The sequence below is a fragment of the Quercus suber genome, unplaced genomic scaffold (genome assembly GCF_002906115.3).
Source record: "Quercus suber isolate HL8 unplaced genomic scaffold, Cork oak 2.0 scaffold_48, whole genome shotgun sequence".
NCBI classification, from domain to species: Eukaryota; Viridiplantae; Streptophyta; class Magnoliopsida; order Fagales; family Fagaceae; genus Quercus; species Quercus suber.
Genome location: NW_027069513.1, coordinates 1,826,401 through 1,842,162, shown reverse-complemented (window position 1 = coordinate 1,842,162; position 15,762 = coordinate 1,826,401). Strand labels below are relative to the sequence as shown.

General features: G+C 36.6%; 3 protein-coding genes across 4 annotated transcripts; 1 reads left to right on the top strand and 2 right to left on the bottom strand.

Annotated features, from left to right (window-relative positions):
- Positions 1 to 948: 948 nt before the first annotated feature.
- On the bottom strand, positions 949 to 2,049 carry LOC136066835 (uncharacterized). The gene has a single exon (XM_065771769.1). It carries the CDS (start codon positions 2,047 to 2,049, stop codon positions 949 to 951), a length of 1,101 nt encoding a protein of 366 aa, XP_065627841.1.
- Positions 2,050 to 4,415: 2,366 nt separating this feature from the next.
- On the top strand, positions 4,416 to 10,541 carry LOC111988196 (uncharacterized). Of its 2 annotated transcripts, none has more exons than XM_024020074.2 (10): positions 4,416 to 4,884; positions 5,013 to 5,093; positions 6,085 to 6,238; positions 6,516 to 6,742; positions 6,869 to 6,971; positions 7,512 to 7,612; positions 7,739 to 7,913; positions 9,587 to 9,757; positions 9,888 to 9,987; positions 10,143 to 10,541. In XM_024020074.2, the coding sequence occupies exons 1-10, from the start codon at positions 4,627 to 4,629 to the stop codon at positions 10,168 to 10,170; spliced, it is 1,398 nt and encodes a 465-aa protein (XP_023875842.2). In that variant the 5' UTR covers positions 4,416 to 4,626; the 3' UTR covers positions 10,171 to 10,541. The 2 variants fall into 2 exon arrangements, with proteins under 2 accessions (XP_023875842.2, XP_023875781.2); XM_024020013.2 differs by having other exon boundaries at positions 4,423 to 4,884; positions 6,085 to 6,253.
- Positions 10,542 to 10,922: 381 nt separating this feature from the next.
- Positions 10,923 to 13,701, bottom strand: LOC111987361 (uncharacterized). Its single transcript, XM_065771743.1, has 2 exons — positions 12,868 to 13,701; positions 10,923 to 11,126 (listed from the first exon to the last, which is right to left on the bottom strand). Exons 1-2 carry the CDS (start codon positions 13,417 to 13,419, stop codon positions 10,938 to 10,940), a joined length of 741 nt encoding a protein of 246 aa, XP_065627815.1. The 5' UTR covers positions 13,420 to 13,701; the 3' UTR covers positions 10,923 to 10,937.
- Between the last annotated feature and the right edge of the window lie 2,061 nt (positions 13,702 to 15,762).

Below are 15,762 nucleotides of genomic sequence, written 5' to 3'. Positions count from 1 at the left end.
GAGCTTCGTTCTCATCTCAGGACTCAGGGTTGTCCCTATCCTGGTTGTTTTTGTTGCTTCCCCTTCGATCAGCTCCACTGTTTCCAGTGCCTCTGTTTTTTCTTCCCCTTTCTCTTCTATCGTCCATGTGTGGTTTTCCTTGGCTGCAAACACAGCCTGGTAACACTCCCGAGCTAGAATTTGGTCTCCTTTAACTTCCCCGATACCATTTTCTGTTGGGAATTTTACCTTCAGGCAATAGGTAGATGTGGACGCCTTCCACTTGTTGAGCGCTGGCATCCCAATAATGACGTTATATGACGAGGGACAATCTACTACCAAGAAGTCTATCTGACGAGTCAGTTGCTTCGGGTATGTTCCTACTGTTACAGTCAGCGTCACTATGCCTTTGGGATATACCCTGTCACCGCTGAAGCTGACGAGGGGGGAGTCAAACGGACGTAGTCTTCCTGGGTCCAGTTTCAATTGTTGGAATGCAGGAAAGTAGATGATGTCAGCAGAACTGACGTTGTCCACGAGGACCCTTTTGGTGTTGAACCCTTCTATAGTAAGCATTATGACCAAAGGGTCGTTATGAGGCTGTTTCACTCCTCTAGCATCATTCTCGTTAAAGGTCATATCTTGATCAGTTCATCTGTACTTTGGTAGGGGCTCCATGTGGACGCTATTCACCTGGCGTTGATGTGCTTTCTTAAGTGACTTAAATGAACCTCCTATGACGAGCCCCCCTGAGATCGTCTGTATTTCCCCAATCACATTTTGGGGAGGCTGGGACTGACGACCTCCGCTCTTGGACGAAGACTCATGTTGGCCTTTGTTTTCATCTCGGGATTTGCTGTATTCTCCCTTCTTTATAAACTTCTGTAACTTCCCTTTTCGTATCAGTTCCTCTATTTGCTCTTTGAGATCCCTGCAGTCTTCAGTGTAATGGCCATGATCTTTGTGGAATCAACAATACTTGCTCCTGTCACGGACGCTAGGGGACGAATGCAAGGGCCGTGGCCATTTAAGGTAGTGTTCATCTTGAATCTGCGTCAGAATTTTGTCAACGGGCATGACGAGAGGGGTGAATCTTACCGTTCGTGGATTTTTATCATCTTTCCTTCTGACTCCGTCATTGGTTCGACGATCTAGTCGGTCCCGCTTTTGCCCCCTACGATCGTCTTCTTTTCTTCCTTTGTCCCATGGTCTGTCCTCGTCCTTAATAGCAGCCAATGCATCCTCAGCGTTCATGTACTTCTGCGCCTTGAGGAGCATTTCAGCCATCGTCTTTGAGGGGTTCTTCGCGAGTGAGCTGACGAGATCCCTGGACCTCAGCCCAACCTTAAAGGTCGTTAATTGCACCATATCGTCGGCTTCGTCTACCTCCAGTGTTTTCCTCGTGAATCGTTTTACATACGACCTCAGGGTTTCCTTTTCTCCCTGCCTGATGGTAAGCAAGTGGTCAGCGGTTCTCTTTGGTCGTTGTCCCCCAATAAAGTGGCGCAGGAAGGCGTTGCTCAACTGCTCGAACGTATCGATGGACGATGTTGGCAACTTTGTGAACCATTCTCGGGCAGCTCCCCTGAGTGTAGTAGGGAAGGAACGACACATTATTTCATCTGGAGGCTGTTGAAGTCCCAGGGTCGTCTTGAAGGTGTTTAAATGATCTTGAAGGTCCTTCAGTCCATCAAAGGGCTCGAGCTGAGGTAACCGAAATTTTGACGGCACTGGGCAGTCGAGGACCGCTGTTGTGAATGGCGAATCCGTTGCCCGGACCATCCGATCCACGCTCTGCTCCGTTTTTTCTTTAATGGCATTCCTTAGTTCGTCCATCTCTCTCCTCATCTCCTGAAGGATATCTGAATTTTGCTCAGCGGGAGTGTTTGGCCTTTGATGGTCACTTCTTCTGTTGCTATCCCCCTCATCTTCTTGATTTCCCTTCGAACGATTTTCCTCCTGCTGAAGCCGTAACCTCATTTCTTGGTTTTGCCTAGTCAGTTCTTCAACTGTGGCTGCAAGGGCTTGAACTTGCTGAGCTAGAGCCGCAGAATCTTGATTAGACTCCATCCTGAAATGGACAAAAACAAGGAACCACTATTTCGAGTTTGAACACGAAAAATGTCGTCCCCACAGACGACGCCAAACTGATGAAGCGTAAGTTCGTCAGTCAAGTAAGTTCGTCAGTCGAGTTGGTTAGATGGAAGCAATCCTCAACTTGCGTGATCGGATTCTCGAAGGTGGTCACCGGTGTGGTGCCTGCCACAAAGCCTCCGATGCCAAAGTCAGTATAAGAAGTTCTCTTAAGAAATGGACAATGTAATTAGAAAGAATTGAAAAGATCTCTAAGTATTTTTTTTTGTGTCTATGTACCTAGTCCTTAGCAATGCGGGAGACTTATATAGGTTCTTATGGCCTCTAGCTGTTGGGGTAGTTATGGAGGTCTTAATGCTCCTGTTGGTAACGTTTGGGGCCTTTTAATGTGCCTTCACTGTCCTTCAACGGTTTGTACAGTTGTCCCTGTAATCGTTTTGGGTTTGATTGCCTGCATTGAATGGCCTGGATATCTTCGTCAGTAAAGCATATAATTGACTCCCCTAGCCAGAGCTTGGATCCGTCAGTATCGATGGGATCGTCTGTGCATACACGAACTTGTTATCCTCGTCAACACCAATCATAGACCTTAAGCATCCAATCCAAACCGGATTTTGTCTCCATTAAAAAGACAATATTGGGATCTTGTTTATTGATTACCTTTTCCAAGGCACAAACTATCCGTCGGTTCCCAAGCTCTCGACAATTCCAACTCAATAGACTCATAATGCCCGGTGGGGTTGCGTAGCAACCTCCGCCAATATAATCCAATCAACACCAGAAAGAGCATGTAAACCTTCACTATTACTCACCTTATTTTTCTTTTTTGCCAATTCTGCCTTCTCTGCTTCACTTAAAATCTCTTTGCTATTCCTCTTTGGATCAAGCACTTAGTAAGAGCTAAACCTTCACTGTTACTCACCTTATTTTTCTTTTTTGCCAATTCTGCCTTCTCTGCTTCACTTAAAATGTCTTTGCTATTCCTCTTTGGACCAAGCACATTAGTAAGAGTCAATTCTAAAGTGGTCCGTGGCTTGTTTTGAAACCTCTCCCAAGTCCCTTTCTTAAGCCCAGCCTCTCCACCAATAGCTGAATTATTATCCTTTGAATTGGGCTTTTTAAACATAACTTCATCTGAACCACTAGAAAGTGGGCCTTGTAAAGAGAGCAACCTACTCTTATTTTTATTTCCACTTCTCTTGGGCCTACCTTTGACCAGATTACTACATTCTTGCCCACTACCCTTTACCAACTTTAAAGCTAAATTCATCATCCTGTAGACACAAGAGGCTACTCGGCTCCACTTGTTTTCCTTTTGAAACATGTTTGCAGGAAGTTATATCTTCATCCATTACCTCAGTGTCAACCAAGCCTGAGTAAATGTCTCTCTTAATGGGTTTTTACTTGTACAATTATTATTTTATTTTATATTTTAGGAAAAATTACAACTTACCAATTTATGATTTGGCTGAAATTTAAATTATTTACATGTGGTTTGAAATTTGACACTTTACCCACATGAGGTCATCTCAATTAGAGTTTCATACCTCACATCTATTAAAAACTGGGTTAAATATATAATTTTTCTCCACTTTTATTTCTCTCCTCCAAAAACACAAAAATACATAAAAATACAACCCATTTAGTACTATTATTTAAACAACAGTTTTCAATGTTAAACACCATAACATGTATTTCCACAGTACTTAAACAACATTACTAGAAATATCTTACTAAACAGACAAGATCAAGTAAGATAAAAAAAACAATCCAGCGAAATACTTGCATCACGGGATTTCAAAACATAGGTAAGTAACTTAAATTTTGATCAAATCTCAGGTAAGTAAAGTATTTAATTTCAATCCACAAGTAAGCAACTTAAATTTCAATCAAATTATAATTGGGTAAATTGTAATTTGTCCTATATTTTATTTATAGTTTTCAATGCAATTGATATCAATTCAATAGACAAAGGGGGAAATGACAATGCTTGATGATCTTTTTCTGAATTTTCTTGTGGATTGCACAGGATGACAACTAGTAAAATATAATAATTATGGAGCAAATATTTAGAATGGATTTTTTTTTTTTAATTCTGTCTACAATAAATATGAAGTAAAATTTGGGTGGTTGTGATTTGTGATTAATCTGAAACGCAAGATTTGTAGCACTTGGTTGTGATTTGTGGAGCGGTTAACTGAACATCATTTTCAGGCACATGGAAGATTACAAATAGTACACGAAGACTTAACACGTTTTTTGAAACTGAAAGTGAAAGTGAATTGGGATGTGTATGATGTCACCTTCATCTTCACAAACAACAACAAAAATCGACAAGTCATCACATTCACATCATGATGACTTGTGGATGAAGCAACTAAAAAATGGATAATGGTTAACGTGTGAGCTTCATCATTTTGTAAAAGTCAAAAAACAACCCCTCCTATAACTCCTAACCTTATTTTTAAACTCCTCATCCAATTTACTGACGAGTAATAAATTCTCTTTCCGAACTTAGCAATAAGCGAGCAAATCAAAAATAAAATAATAAAAATGTTTGTTTCCCATTCGGATCTATGGTCCATGCCCCGGGCCACCACCGGATTATGCATGCGATCCAACCCGAGAAGACCCGGAGGAATTTCTGGGGGCCCACATTGGGTGAAGTTGAGGCCTCGGGCCTTATACGGCGTCGCATCGGAGAAGAACAAGTCGCCGACCTGTACGGGCGATGAGTTGCACTACGTTTCTGTTCCCAACTCGGATTGGACACTCGCTCTCTGGCGTTACCTTCCTTCTCCTCAGTCGCAGGTTCTTCTCTTGTTTTGTTTTTCTGAGAAATATATATATATATATATATATATGTTCTTTTATTATTATTTGGTGTGTACTATGTATTTGAATTACATGTATGGTGAAAACAACAAAAACAAAAACAGGGAAAGCCGAGAAGGAACCATCCGCTGTTGCTGTTGTCAGGAGTTGCCACCAATGCTATTGGATATGATCTCTCTCCTCAGGTCTGTGTTTTCCTTTTTCTTTTTATTCATACGAGTACCATGCAAATTGCAATGCAATGCTATCAATTTTCTTAACTTGTATTAATACCTTTTTGCTCCTTTCTTTTCCTTTTTTTGTGTTTTTGGTGTTGGGTTTTTTTTTTTTTTTTTTTTTTTTAACTTAGATTGTAAACAAAAAATTGTAGGGAAGAAAAGTAAGTACTCAAAAGACTCACAGAACACTTAGCCCCGTATGGTATTGTTTTAATTTGAAAACGGTTAAACATCGGTTAAAATAAACTTGAGTTGCTCACGTCATGACTCATGACATGTCCATGTTTAGAAGTACATTTTCACAATATCATAGGAGGGGTTCTGTGTTACACAGCTAACTGTTTACGTACATTCAAAACCAAAACAGGTTTCGGTTTCTTACAGGAATGAAGAGCTATTATCAATGAATAATAAAGAAAAATTAAGAGTAGGACAAAAACTATTCATTCATTTGTATTTTCAGGTTTGAGCTATTGGTTGGTTTTGACAAGAACCTCTCCAACAGGTTACAAGAAAAGATAGTTACAAACCTTATGTACTTCAATCCTGTTTTTATAATTATACGTATAGTATGGGTCATATGCCTAAAATTACATAGCTCCTTATTTCTTTTTTAAATATTAACATGCATGCGAAAACCAATCACAAATATGTTTGGAAGAGCACCAAGCTTCTTAGTTCTATATCTTACCCTGAATTAAAGCTTCTTGTCTACAACAACTAAAGCTTCTTTAATATTAAAGCTTCTTTGATGGTTTGCATTATTTATTTTGTTCCACCTAGCTTCAATATAATAGGGCAGTCTTACAATGGCTACTAACTATCTAACTATGAGAGAACGCTCAAAAAAAAATTTCATCATTGAGATGCAAATCAGAGTTTATCCATCCTTTTAATATTCAACCTCTGTAGTTTCCTATTATAAGGCCTTATTGATGAGTGTGTAAATTGTTTGCAGTCCTCTTTTGCACGTTACATGTCTAGTCAAGGATTTGATACATGGATTCTTGAAGTTCGAGGTGCTGGGTTGAGTACATACAGGATGGACTTTGGGAAAGATAAGCAGCCTGTGGATGCCATGAGAGATTCTTCAGCTGAGCATGGAATGGATGGTATTTTTCCTTCAGGTCAAGAGTCTACCTTAGATTGGTGATTTTTCTGATTTTGGCAAATCTAATGTTAATAGAAAAAGTAAACTGACTGTTTCTAAATCTGATGACTTGAAATTAGTTACCAAATTGATGGAAACTTTTTTGCATTTATCAGAGAAACTCTCCGGCTTTTTAAATGAATGTTGGTCCGACTGTCAACTGATTGAATCAAATTTTTAACTTTTTTTGTCTATGTTCATTATATGAACACTATAATGATTTTGGACAAAACTTGCAGGTTTTCTAGAAGCAAGACAAAACTCTGCTATTGTTAGCCAAATTAGGGATGTGAGTCAAAGGCTTGTAAATATCATTGAAAAAGGTCAACTGCCAGTTCCAGAACAGTTTTTGGACTTGCAAGGGCGTTTTTTTACTAGATTAGAAGAATTCCAGAAACAACTTGACCTGATTGTAAAGTATGATTGGGACTTTGATCACTACTTGGAAGAGGATGTACCTGCTGCGGTGAGGTGACATTCCTTCAATACAAATGACATCATAAATCACATTTTTCTCTTACCATTGTGACATAAACTTATAACGCACTTTCTGAATGGAATGGATATCTCAATCTTTAATCTGTCATCTTAGATGGAGTACATAAGGACTCATTGCAAACCAAAGGATGGAAAGTTGCTTGCAATTGGTCACTCAATGGGGGGTATCTTGCTATATGCAATGCTCTCTCGATGCTGTAAGTTAATTGGCTAAACTGGTCATTTTGTTTGTCCTACATTTGTTACCTAACATTGATGCCCACTTATCTTTTATCATTTCCTTTCCTAAATTCTGGCTTTGGTTTTTTTTTTTTTTTTTTCCATCTTGGTTTCTCTCTCTCTCTCTCTCTCACACACACGCGCACACACACACACACACACACACACATGCTTAGACACACAATGCAAAAGGACCTTTGCATGTATTCATTTTGATTTTGAAAGGGGACACACTGGTGTGATGGTAAAAGTCTTGGCCTATCAAGTTCAAGAGTCTTGAAGTCTTGCAAAATATTGTTTTTGTTTATTTCTGTATAGTTATATTCATCAAATCACGTTAGGTTGGGAAACATATCAGTTGTTTATGAACTTTCAAATTTTTTTTACTCACACAAATTTTATGTTTCTTGATACTTCCAAATTTTAGTTCCTTTAACATTTTATTTGCAAATCTGGTTCTGCAATGCTATATCATTTCTTCAGCAAGATTTTAATGCTAAAATATGTTATTTCATAAGGTTCTGAAGGAAGGAATTTTGGGTTCACATCAATTGCTACTTTGGGATCATCACTTGACTACACAACTTCAAAGTCGTCACTCAAATTACTTTTACCTCTGGCAAGTGATATGAAAGACTACTTGTTTTAACTTTTAAGTACCTCTTTACTGCTTCATTATGAGAATTAGATGACTGTATACTATAATTATCATGAGGAGCTGATGCTAGTTCACTTTGTTACACAGGCTGACCCTGCAGAGGCTCTAAATGTTCCTGTTATTCCAATTGGGGCATTGCTTTCTGCTGCTCATCCTCTTGCATCTCGCCCTCCTTATTTTCTGTCTTGGTTGAGTTCTCAAGTTTCTGCTCAGGGCATGATGCATCCAAAGTTGTTTGATAAGCTTGTTTTGAACAACTTCTGTGAGTACAATTATCTTTCTTCTACCAAAATGTTACATAACTGATTAGCACCAAATGCATTTGAAAATGGCTAGTGATTTGATATTTGATCCTTTCCTGGTTAGAAGTTCCCTTTAGGAGTTATGCTGAAATATTATGTTCGGCTATTACATTATGATAACATTGTCACATAGTTCATTTTCATAATTGCCAAAAGAATATTTAATAGACTGGGGAGGCATCTTCCCTGGGGATGGTTCAGGCAGGTATGAGGCTATCCGTGGGGGACTCGTTACATTCTTAGCTATTTACTGTAGGGAATATACACAGAATTTCCAGATTTGTGAGATGCAAAAATAGTGAAAAAATATGCGCCAAGAAAACAATCACACAAGACAATATTTACGTGATTCGGCAATTTGCCTACATCTACGGAGTTACAATGATTTCACTATTCACAGAAAAAAAATACAAATGCAGCAGTATAGTTTTCTCTCTCAAAACAGCACACCAAACCCTAATCTCCAAGCAACAGTTTTTCTATCCTATACACAGGATTCACAATGTGCTAAAAACGGGCCAAAGTTTCTTTCCCATGGGCAATCCCATTAAAAAACCGTAGCACTTTTATAACGAGTCAAGTCATAATCCGAATCAAACACAATTAGGCTCCATATAGCCCAACATTTATATGTCAAGGATATTTTGTGCATCAATTTCAATTTTATGATCCATTTTTGGTAAGGAAGTTGCAATTATTTTTGGCAAGGATGTCAAATTCGGTTGTAGATACAATGCCAACTTAAGAAGAAAATTATAAATTGGCAAAGAGAGAAGAAGCAAAAAAAGGTTGTCCAAGAGGCTAGATTTAAGGCTTATGATGAATTATATAGAAAGTTGGGAACTAAGGATGGAGAAAAGAACTTTTATAAACTTTATAAAACAAGGGAAATGAAAACAAAAGACTTGAATCATTTCTAGTACATTAAAGGTGAAAATGAAAGAGTCTTAGTAAAGTAAAGGAGATTAAAGAGAGAAGCAAAAGTTATTTTGATAAACTTTTTCATGGAAGCCATACAAGAGAATAGAGGGAACTCAATTTCCCAATTAAGGATAGAAACCATAGGTTTGTTCGAAGAAATAGGATTACCGAGATGCAGGATGCATTGAGGAAGATGAAAATGCGAAAAGCTGTGGGACGTGATGAAAAGCATGTTGTGCCTGTACTGTTGTTTATCTCTGCTGTCAGTTTAATGTCCTTTCAACCTTTAGTAGTTGCCTAGCCCCCAGTTATTCTTGTGCTGTACTAGATCAATTTTGGATTTCCTTATTTAATATCTGTGTATATTTCAATTGTTAGAATAACAGTAAGTGATTAAATTAATCATTTCCCATCAGTTTAAGTTTTTGGAATAAGTAGCATTAGTTTATCACTAACAACCATGAAATCTAATCCATTTGAATGGTCTTTTCTCCAATCTGTTTGCACAATTCCTTCTGAAGTTGGTCCATCAGTGTTTTTCTCATCATGAGTTTGTAAACAAATTCTTTTAAGTTTTATTTTTAGCTTAAGTTCAGCATTAGTGACTAATTTCTCTTAACATCATTTTCAACTGGAAAGCATTTTCAGCATTCTTTCTCTTTCTCCTTAATATGTGACTGTAGGCTGATTCTCATCCTGATATAATCTGCAGGTACGGTTCCTGCTAAGCTTCTCTTGCAGCTAACAACAGCCTTCCAAGAGGGTGGTTTACGTGACAGAAGTGGAACTTTTTTCTACAAGGATTATTTACGCAAAAGCAATGTCCCTGTGCTAGCACTTGCTGGAGACCAAGACTTAATTTGTCCACCAGAAGCTGTATATGGTAGAATTTAGTTCATGTATTTGTGCCTTTAACAGGCTCCAGTTTTCAATTATATTCCTTTACCATTTCGTTTTGTTTGTTTTTATATTTTCTATCTGCATACCTATGATGATTGATATATATGGAGCAGAAACGGCAAAGCTGATTTCGGAAGATTTTGTTGCTTACAAAGTTTTTGGAGAACCCCGCGGGCCACACTATGGTCACTATGATCTAGTTGGGGTCGTATGGTATGAGTAATTTATTTATCCTAGATTGATAAATTTTTCTTTCACATAATGAAAAGAATAAAGTTTCGCTATACCAGTTAGAATTTGGTCAGTGAATTCTTTTGTGTAACAGGTTGTTTAACTGTTCCTTTCTCCCTCTCTCTCCTTTGGTGCAGGTTGCAGATCAAGTGTATCCCTGTATAATTGAATTTCTCAGTCGTAACGACGTGATTTGATTTCCTCATCTCATTTTTACACTCGAATTTTTAGTCAATATTTTTTGTCCATATAGAAGTTGAACTGAATGAAGATTCCTAAAGAAAGAAGCCGCCAAAGAAGTAGAGGAAGTTGGTGTCTGCTTGAATATTGTTGTATAATGTTCCACTTGTGCACATAGTTGTAAAGGAAATAGCAAATATTACAATCGAAAAGATAAATTACTTAAATTTTCTTTCTTTCTTTCTTTTTTTAATTACTCTAGTTAGATGTCTGTCATACAAGAATTAGATTGTACCTTTCTCTTATTAAGATTAAAGACAAAATGAAAGAGCTTGTTGTGCTTGCAACTTCTGGTTAATCTCAAGTTCTCCTTAANAATCTATAATTTATGTTGAGCATCTTCTGATCATATTTAACTCTCAAATAGTTGATTGAGAATTACATCACTGGAAATACTTAAATATATTTGATTTGTCAAGATCCCCCCCAATTCTATATAGTTAAGAACTCAATTATATATAAAAGAAAGCTATGTTTTACCTGCCAAAACCAAACCCAATACCTACCCAGACCATTTAACGGAAAATTGGAAAAGGCTACCAAAAAGTATAAACAGTATCCCAAACTACCAAAATTAAGCTATGGCCTATGGGCCAAATAGTACAAGAGGCACAAAAGTGCAGTATATGAATAAATAATAGATATATATTAAAATAAATAATTAAATAAGCATAAACTAGCATCCTTGAGAATTATATTGACAGAACACATGGAGAGCATGGACAGACCTCAGCAAAGCCCTCAGGAGAAGGATGGCGAGCATGTCGGTAGTACCTAGTTCCAAATACCTCCAATCCAGGACGAGAAGATACATAATCGGAGTCGGAGTCCAGAAATGAAATGGGTTCAGGGTTCACTGCTCGCCTTCCTAAACATGGACGCTGCCAAGATTTGATGAAAGCACAATCAACCAAAATGATAAAAAGTGGGCAAATACCTCATAAATACAATTTCTTTATAGATAACAGAAAAGAAACTCCTATAGTCCAACCACTGAAGCACTTATCTAAAACTCACACATAGGAGTCTCCTGGTTTAGGTGGGAGACTTAATATAAGTAGGGGTCTAATCCACAGTGAATTATTCAAGAAAGAAAATATTTTGCGTTAGCAACTATACAAATTTATACGTGCACGCATTGAATATTTGAACCCAAAAAAAATTAAACACAAGAAAATCAGTGACTTAGTTCCATAAAACACTGTCACTGAATGTCACACTCACACAGCCAATAAAATATTGGTCAAAACTGTCAAAGGCCATTAACAAACACCCAATAAATCAGAAAGTGCCACATAACAACCAATGAAGTATTTCCTACAAAGAAGCAAAACCAGCTGAAGAATATGACAATCCTAAGACTTTGGGAACCCCAAAAAAAGAGGTTTTTTTGAAAAATTTCAACAAACCCTGACTTACAAATGCACAGGTGCAATGAAAAATAAGCACAATTAGAGGTAAATTAATAATCTAACCGTGAGTTGTTTTACTTATTAAAAAAATAATAAACACAATTATATACATATATATATGTGAAATATTTCTATTTAACAAGTATTACACATTCATAGTATTAAATTAAAGCATAATAAATGCAAGTAAAATCTTTTGATTTTTTCTAGGTTCAAATGCATGAATTTGTATGTAACGATGCAATTAGAATGGCACTTATCAAAAAATTATATTGAAATTGGAATCCTATTTGTATATTATATTAATGATTGGGCTTCCACCTTGATATATCGATATTTGATACCATATGATAGGTTTTAAAATAAATAAATAATTGGAGCAATTGAAACATCTTATGGAAATGAATAAGGATAGCATTGAGGAATGCAAACAACTCCAGAATCCATACCCGAAAGGGGAAATTATTATAAAACAAAACAAGCAAACAAACTCTGCAAGCAATATTTATTGTAAAGACTAAATTATTTGAAGATTCAGTAAGCATTTATAGTTGGCCACTCCCAGACTCTAACACCAGTATTATTTAACCAGTAAAATAATAAAAAAAAATTATTACTACTTATAAAGCAGAACAACTAGTAGACAATTTCCTATTTCCCAAAAGACAGACTCAAAATATACACATTATTTCCACTCGAGCCTCAAAATTCTCTTAAATTCACAGAGAGAAGGAGAGATGAGATTTGGAAGGTTTTTCCAGCTTTTTAGCCTCTGTCAATAAATATATACATATGCATCTTTTTATATTGCTCTATTTTCTCCCCAATCTCAAATTCTCCATTTTATTTGGATGACTGAGTTTTGCCCCCAAAGATCTTGTCTTTGCTCTTCTCATCTTTTCTTCTGTATATTCTGAATCAAATCCAGAGTAAAAGTAGTTCCAGACAACCCAAATAAACATACATATATATTATAAGAAAAAAAAAATCCCAGTTCAGTTTGAACAGCATAATGACCAAGATCACTATTCACACAAAAAACCCAGATTAAACACCTAATAAATGGCCACTACTACAAAATCAAACATTAAAAAAAATCTTAACAAAAGTACTAAACTCTGACCCCCACATCCTATAAATTAGAGAAATTCAGCATCCACAACCTTAAAAGTCAATAACATTAGTAAGAGAGACAAAAAGAGAGTATTACCTCCCTATGGGTGTGGTTGATTTTAGTATCACCATCAATCTTGCCTCTCCCATTACCATTCCTTCTGGCCACTACACAATCCTCCGCAGAGAACCCAATTCCAGGTCCACACCAAACATCTTGCACATCCACACAACTCATTATATTCGGCCCATCTCCTCCATTATTGATATTACTATTATTACCATTGTTGTTGCTGTTGTTGCTAAAGTTCCTCTTTTGCTTCTTCTTCTTCTTCCTGCTCTTCTTAGCTTCCCAGTCAGCTGACCCTCGAATCACTGCCGGCACCGACACTTGCTGTGAAGCCGAGGCCGTACAGCCAAGCCCCCTAAACGTTGCTGAAGTAAAGTTGTTCTTTTTCTTGGTGTTTGCGTTGGTGGGTGTAGCTTCATTTGTGGAGTTTGTGTTGGAAAAAGTGGAGAGGAGGAGGGAAGAGATGGTGGATTTGCATCTACTGGATTGGATTATAGATGGGATTTGTGGGTTAGGACTAGTTGGAGGATCCATCTCTGAAATGGGTTGGTGTTGGAATTGGTTTCTGGTCTTCTCCATTTGACTTGCTCTAGGCCTGTGGTCTCGTCAACAACCGGCATGGTTTCTCACTCTCTCTCTCTCTGTTTCTCTCACTGTATGTCTCTGCCTCTGAGAGATGAATGGATAGTGAGATAGAGAGAGAGGGAAAGTCTGTGTGTTTTTTCTCTGTATGTATGGTGGAATTGATGAGAGAGAGAAGAAAGGAATAATGAATGGGATTATGGAATGTAAGAAGTCATTAAGCTTTTAGAAAGAGAAGAGGGAAGAGAGCGTGTCTTTTTGAGTTAATGGAGAGAATAGAATACAAATTATACATTTTTGTTGTCTGTTGCTTACCTTTTTTTTTTTCTTTTCCTGTTTTTTAAGTTTTGAAGAAATGAGATTGCGTAGTGGTTTTTTTTTTTTTTTTTTAATGATACAAATGTTTTTCTTTTTCTTTTTTAAGTTTTATCACTATATATGTAATTTATTGTATAATTAATGAATAAAAGAATAATGTTTTTAAATGGATGGAGTTTCAATTTATATGGTCAATTCTATGATAATCATTTTTTATTATTAATTTAAAACATTCGATGACAAGATATTTGACAAAAACTCACATGTTTAGAGCTTTTTAGCTCTTAATTTCTTTTATGAGTTATAAGAAAAAAATCACTTTTTCATGAGGAAAATTATGATTCATATCTTTCTCCCTATTTATTATAATAATTGAATTAAAAAAATGACGTATAATGAATTAAAATAAAATTGTTGTGATGAAAAAATAATAAAAGATAATGTATTCATGTATCTTAGGTATTATTTTTTAATTTTTGATTATATCTTTTTGGTGTTTTATGGAGTTTGTTAGGTGGGCTATGGTTTGTCTTCTTGTTGGGATTGTGGGTATATGCTACCATCAAATAGCAGGGTTCTGAAGATAGGGCGCTCTGGAATCTGTGACTAATTAACTTTATCTTTTTCTTCATACACTCTCTTTTTGTTTTTAATTTTTGCTTTAAGGTAAGGGTGATGCTTACTTATCACTTATCAGAAGAAAGGTTTTTAATTCCTTTCCCCTGCTCTCAGTCTGTCTCTTCTGTGCAACAATATACAAATAGTAAAGTCATTGGAATAGCTACAGCAGCATATTATAGAGTCCATGAAAAGTCAGATTTGTGGACAGCATTCGAGGGGTGGCCCTACATTCTACAACTACTACAAGAGTAATCACAGGGTCAAAATTCATCACTGTTTTGGGATTGCAACTAATAAACTACTAGTATCAAGCAATCCATTAAGCTATAAGCTAATAAACAGTGGTAATCATGTGAGAGAAGCTCTAATTTTGACTCAAACCATGTCTTCAGCATAAAGCTTTCAGTGACGGGTCCATGCTGGCCCTTTGTGTTCTATACTCTTAAAAGAATCAATTTTTTTGGCTAGTATTTCAGAATGATTCCATTTTAGAAGAAGGAAATTTGCCTTCACATCCCTCGAGGTCTGACAAAATGTAACAACTCCCTCCTTCTTCTTGAAATTTGCATTTATAGGCTTTATAGCTGTCTTCTTCTTTTTTCATGTTATTTTCTTTTTAATTTGAAATTATTCTGTTTTATTTACATAATTAAATTAATCACATACCATAAGAACCAAATTTTTTCCAATCAATTTAAAAAAGGTAAAATATAAAAAGTAAGTCCTTATAATATTAAAATAGACTGAACTTATATGAATACTCTAAACTGAAATCTAAATCCCTTTCATTTTTTTTTTTTTTTTGAAACAAAAGAATATCATTCATTTAATCAGCAAAATTAGCATCTTGGTACAAAACTTCTCTAACTATTGGAGGAACATCTTCCATCCAATACATATCTTCAATAATATTCCTAGCAAATTGAGCTAATACATGAGCAACCTGATTTCCCCCTCTTCTAATACAATCAATCCTTATCCAATGCAAATTTCGAATTAAATGTTGAATATCCCCAACCACATTCCCCAACAATGACTGATCAATCTTCACCGTTGAAATAGCTGTCATGGTCGAGTTGTTATCTCCCTCAATAACTAATTCTGAGAAACCCACATCCACTGCAAATTCAATCGCTTTCCTACAGGCAAGTAGTTCAGCTTCCTCAGTGCAAAACACTTCCAAACCCTTAATTGCCATAACTTCCCCTTTCTCATTGCGTATAATAGCACCAAAACCCGATCTGTTGAGGCCTGAAAACACCACTGCATCAAAGTTAAGCTTAAAGATCGGCTGTGGAAGAGGCTGCCAGGTATCATGAGTTGGCTGCCTAACTGATTCGGTTCTCATCTGATCTTGGGCAGTCTGAAATTCCTCTAACAGCTCCCTTGCTCGATTGATCA

Coding starts and splice junctions, on each gene's coding strand:
- LOC136066835 (XM_065771769.1), bottom strand. CDS start 2,049: ATGGAGTCTAATCAAGATTCTGCGGCTCTAGCTCAGCAAGTTCAAGCC.
- LOC111988196 (XM_024020013.2), top strand. CDS start 4,627: ATGTTTGTTTCCCATTCGGATCTATGGTCCATGCCCCGGGCCACCACC. Junction 5,094..6,084: donor GATATGATCTCTCTCCTCAG/GTCTGTGTTTTC, acceptor AATTGTTTGCAG/TCCTCTTTTGCACGTTACAT. Junction 9,758..9,887: donor TCCACCAGAAGCTGTATATG/GTAGAATTTAGT, acceptor TATATGGAGCAG/AAACGGCAAAGCTGATTTCG.
- LOC111987361 (XM_065771743.1), bottom strand. CDS start 13,419: ATGGAGAAGACCAGAAACCAATTCCAACACCAACCCATTTCAGAGATG. Junction 11,127..12,867: donor TCAACCACACCCATAGGGAG/GTAATACTCTCT, acceptor AAATCTTGGCAG/CGTCCATGTTTAGGAAGGCG.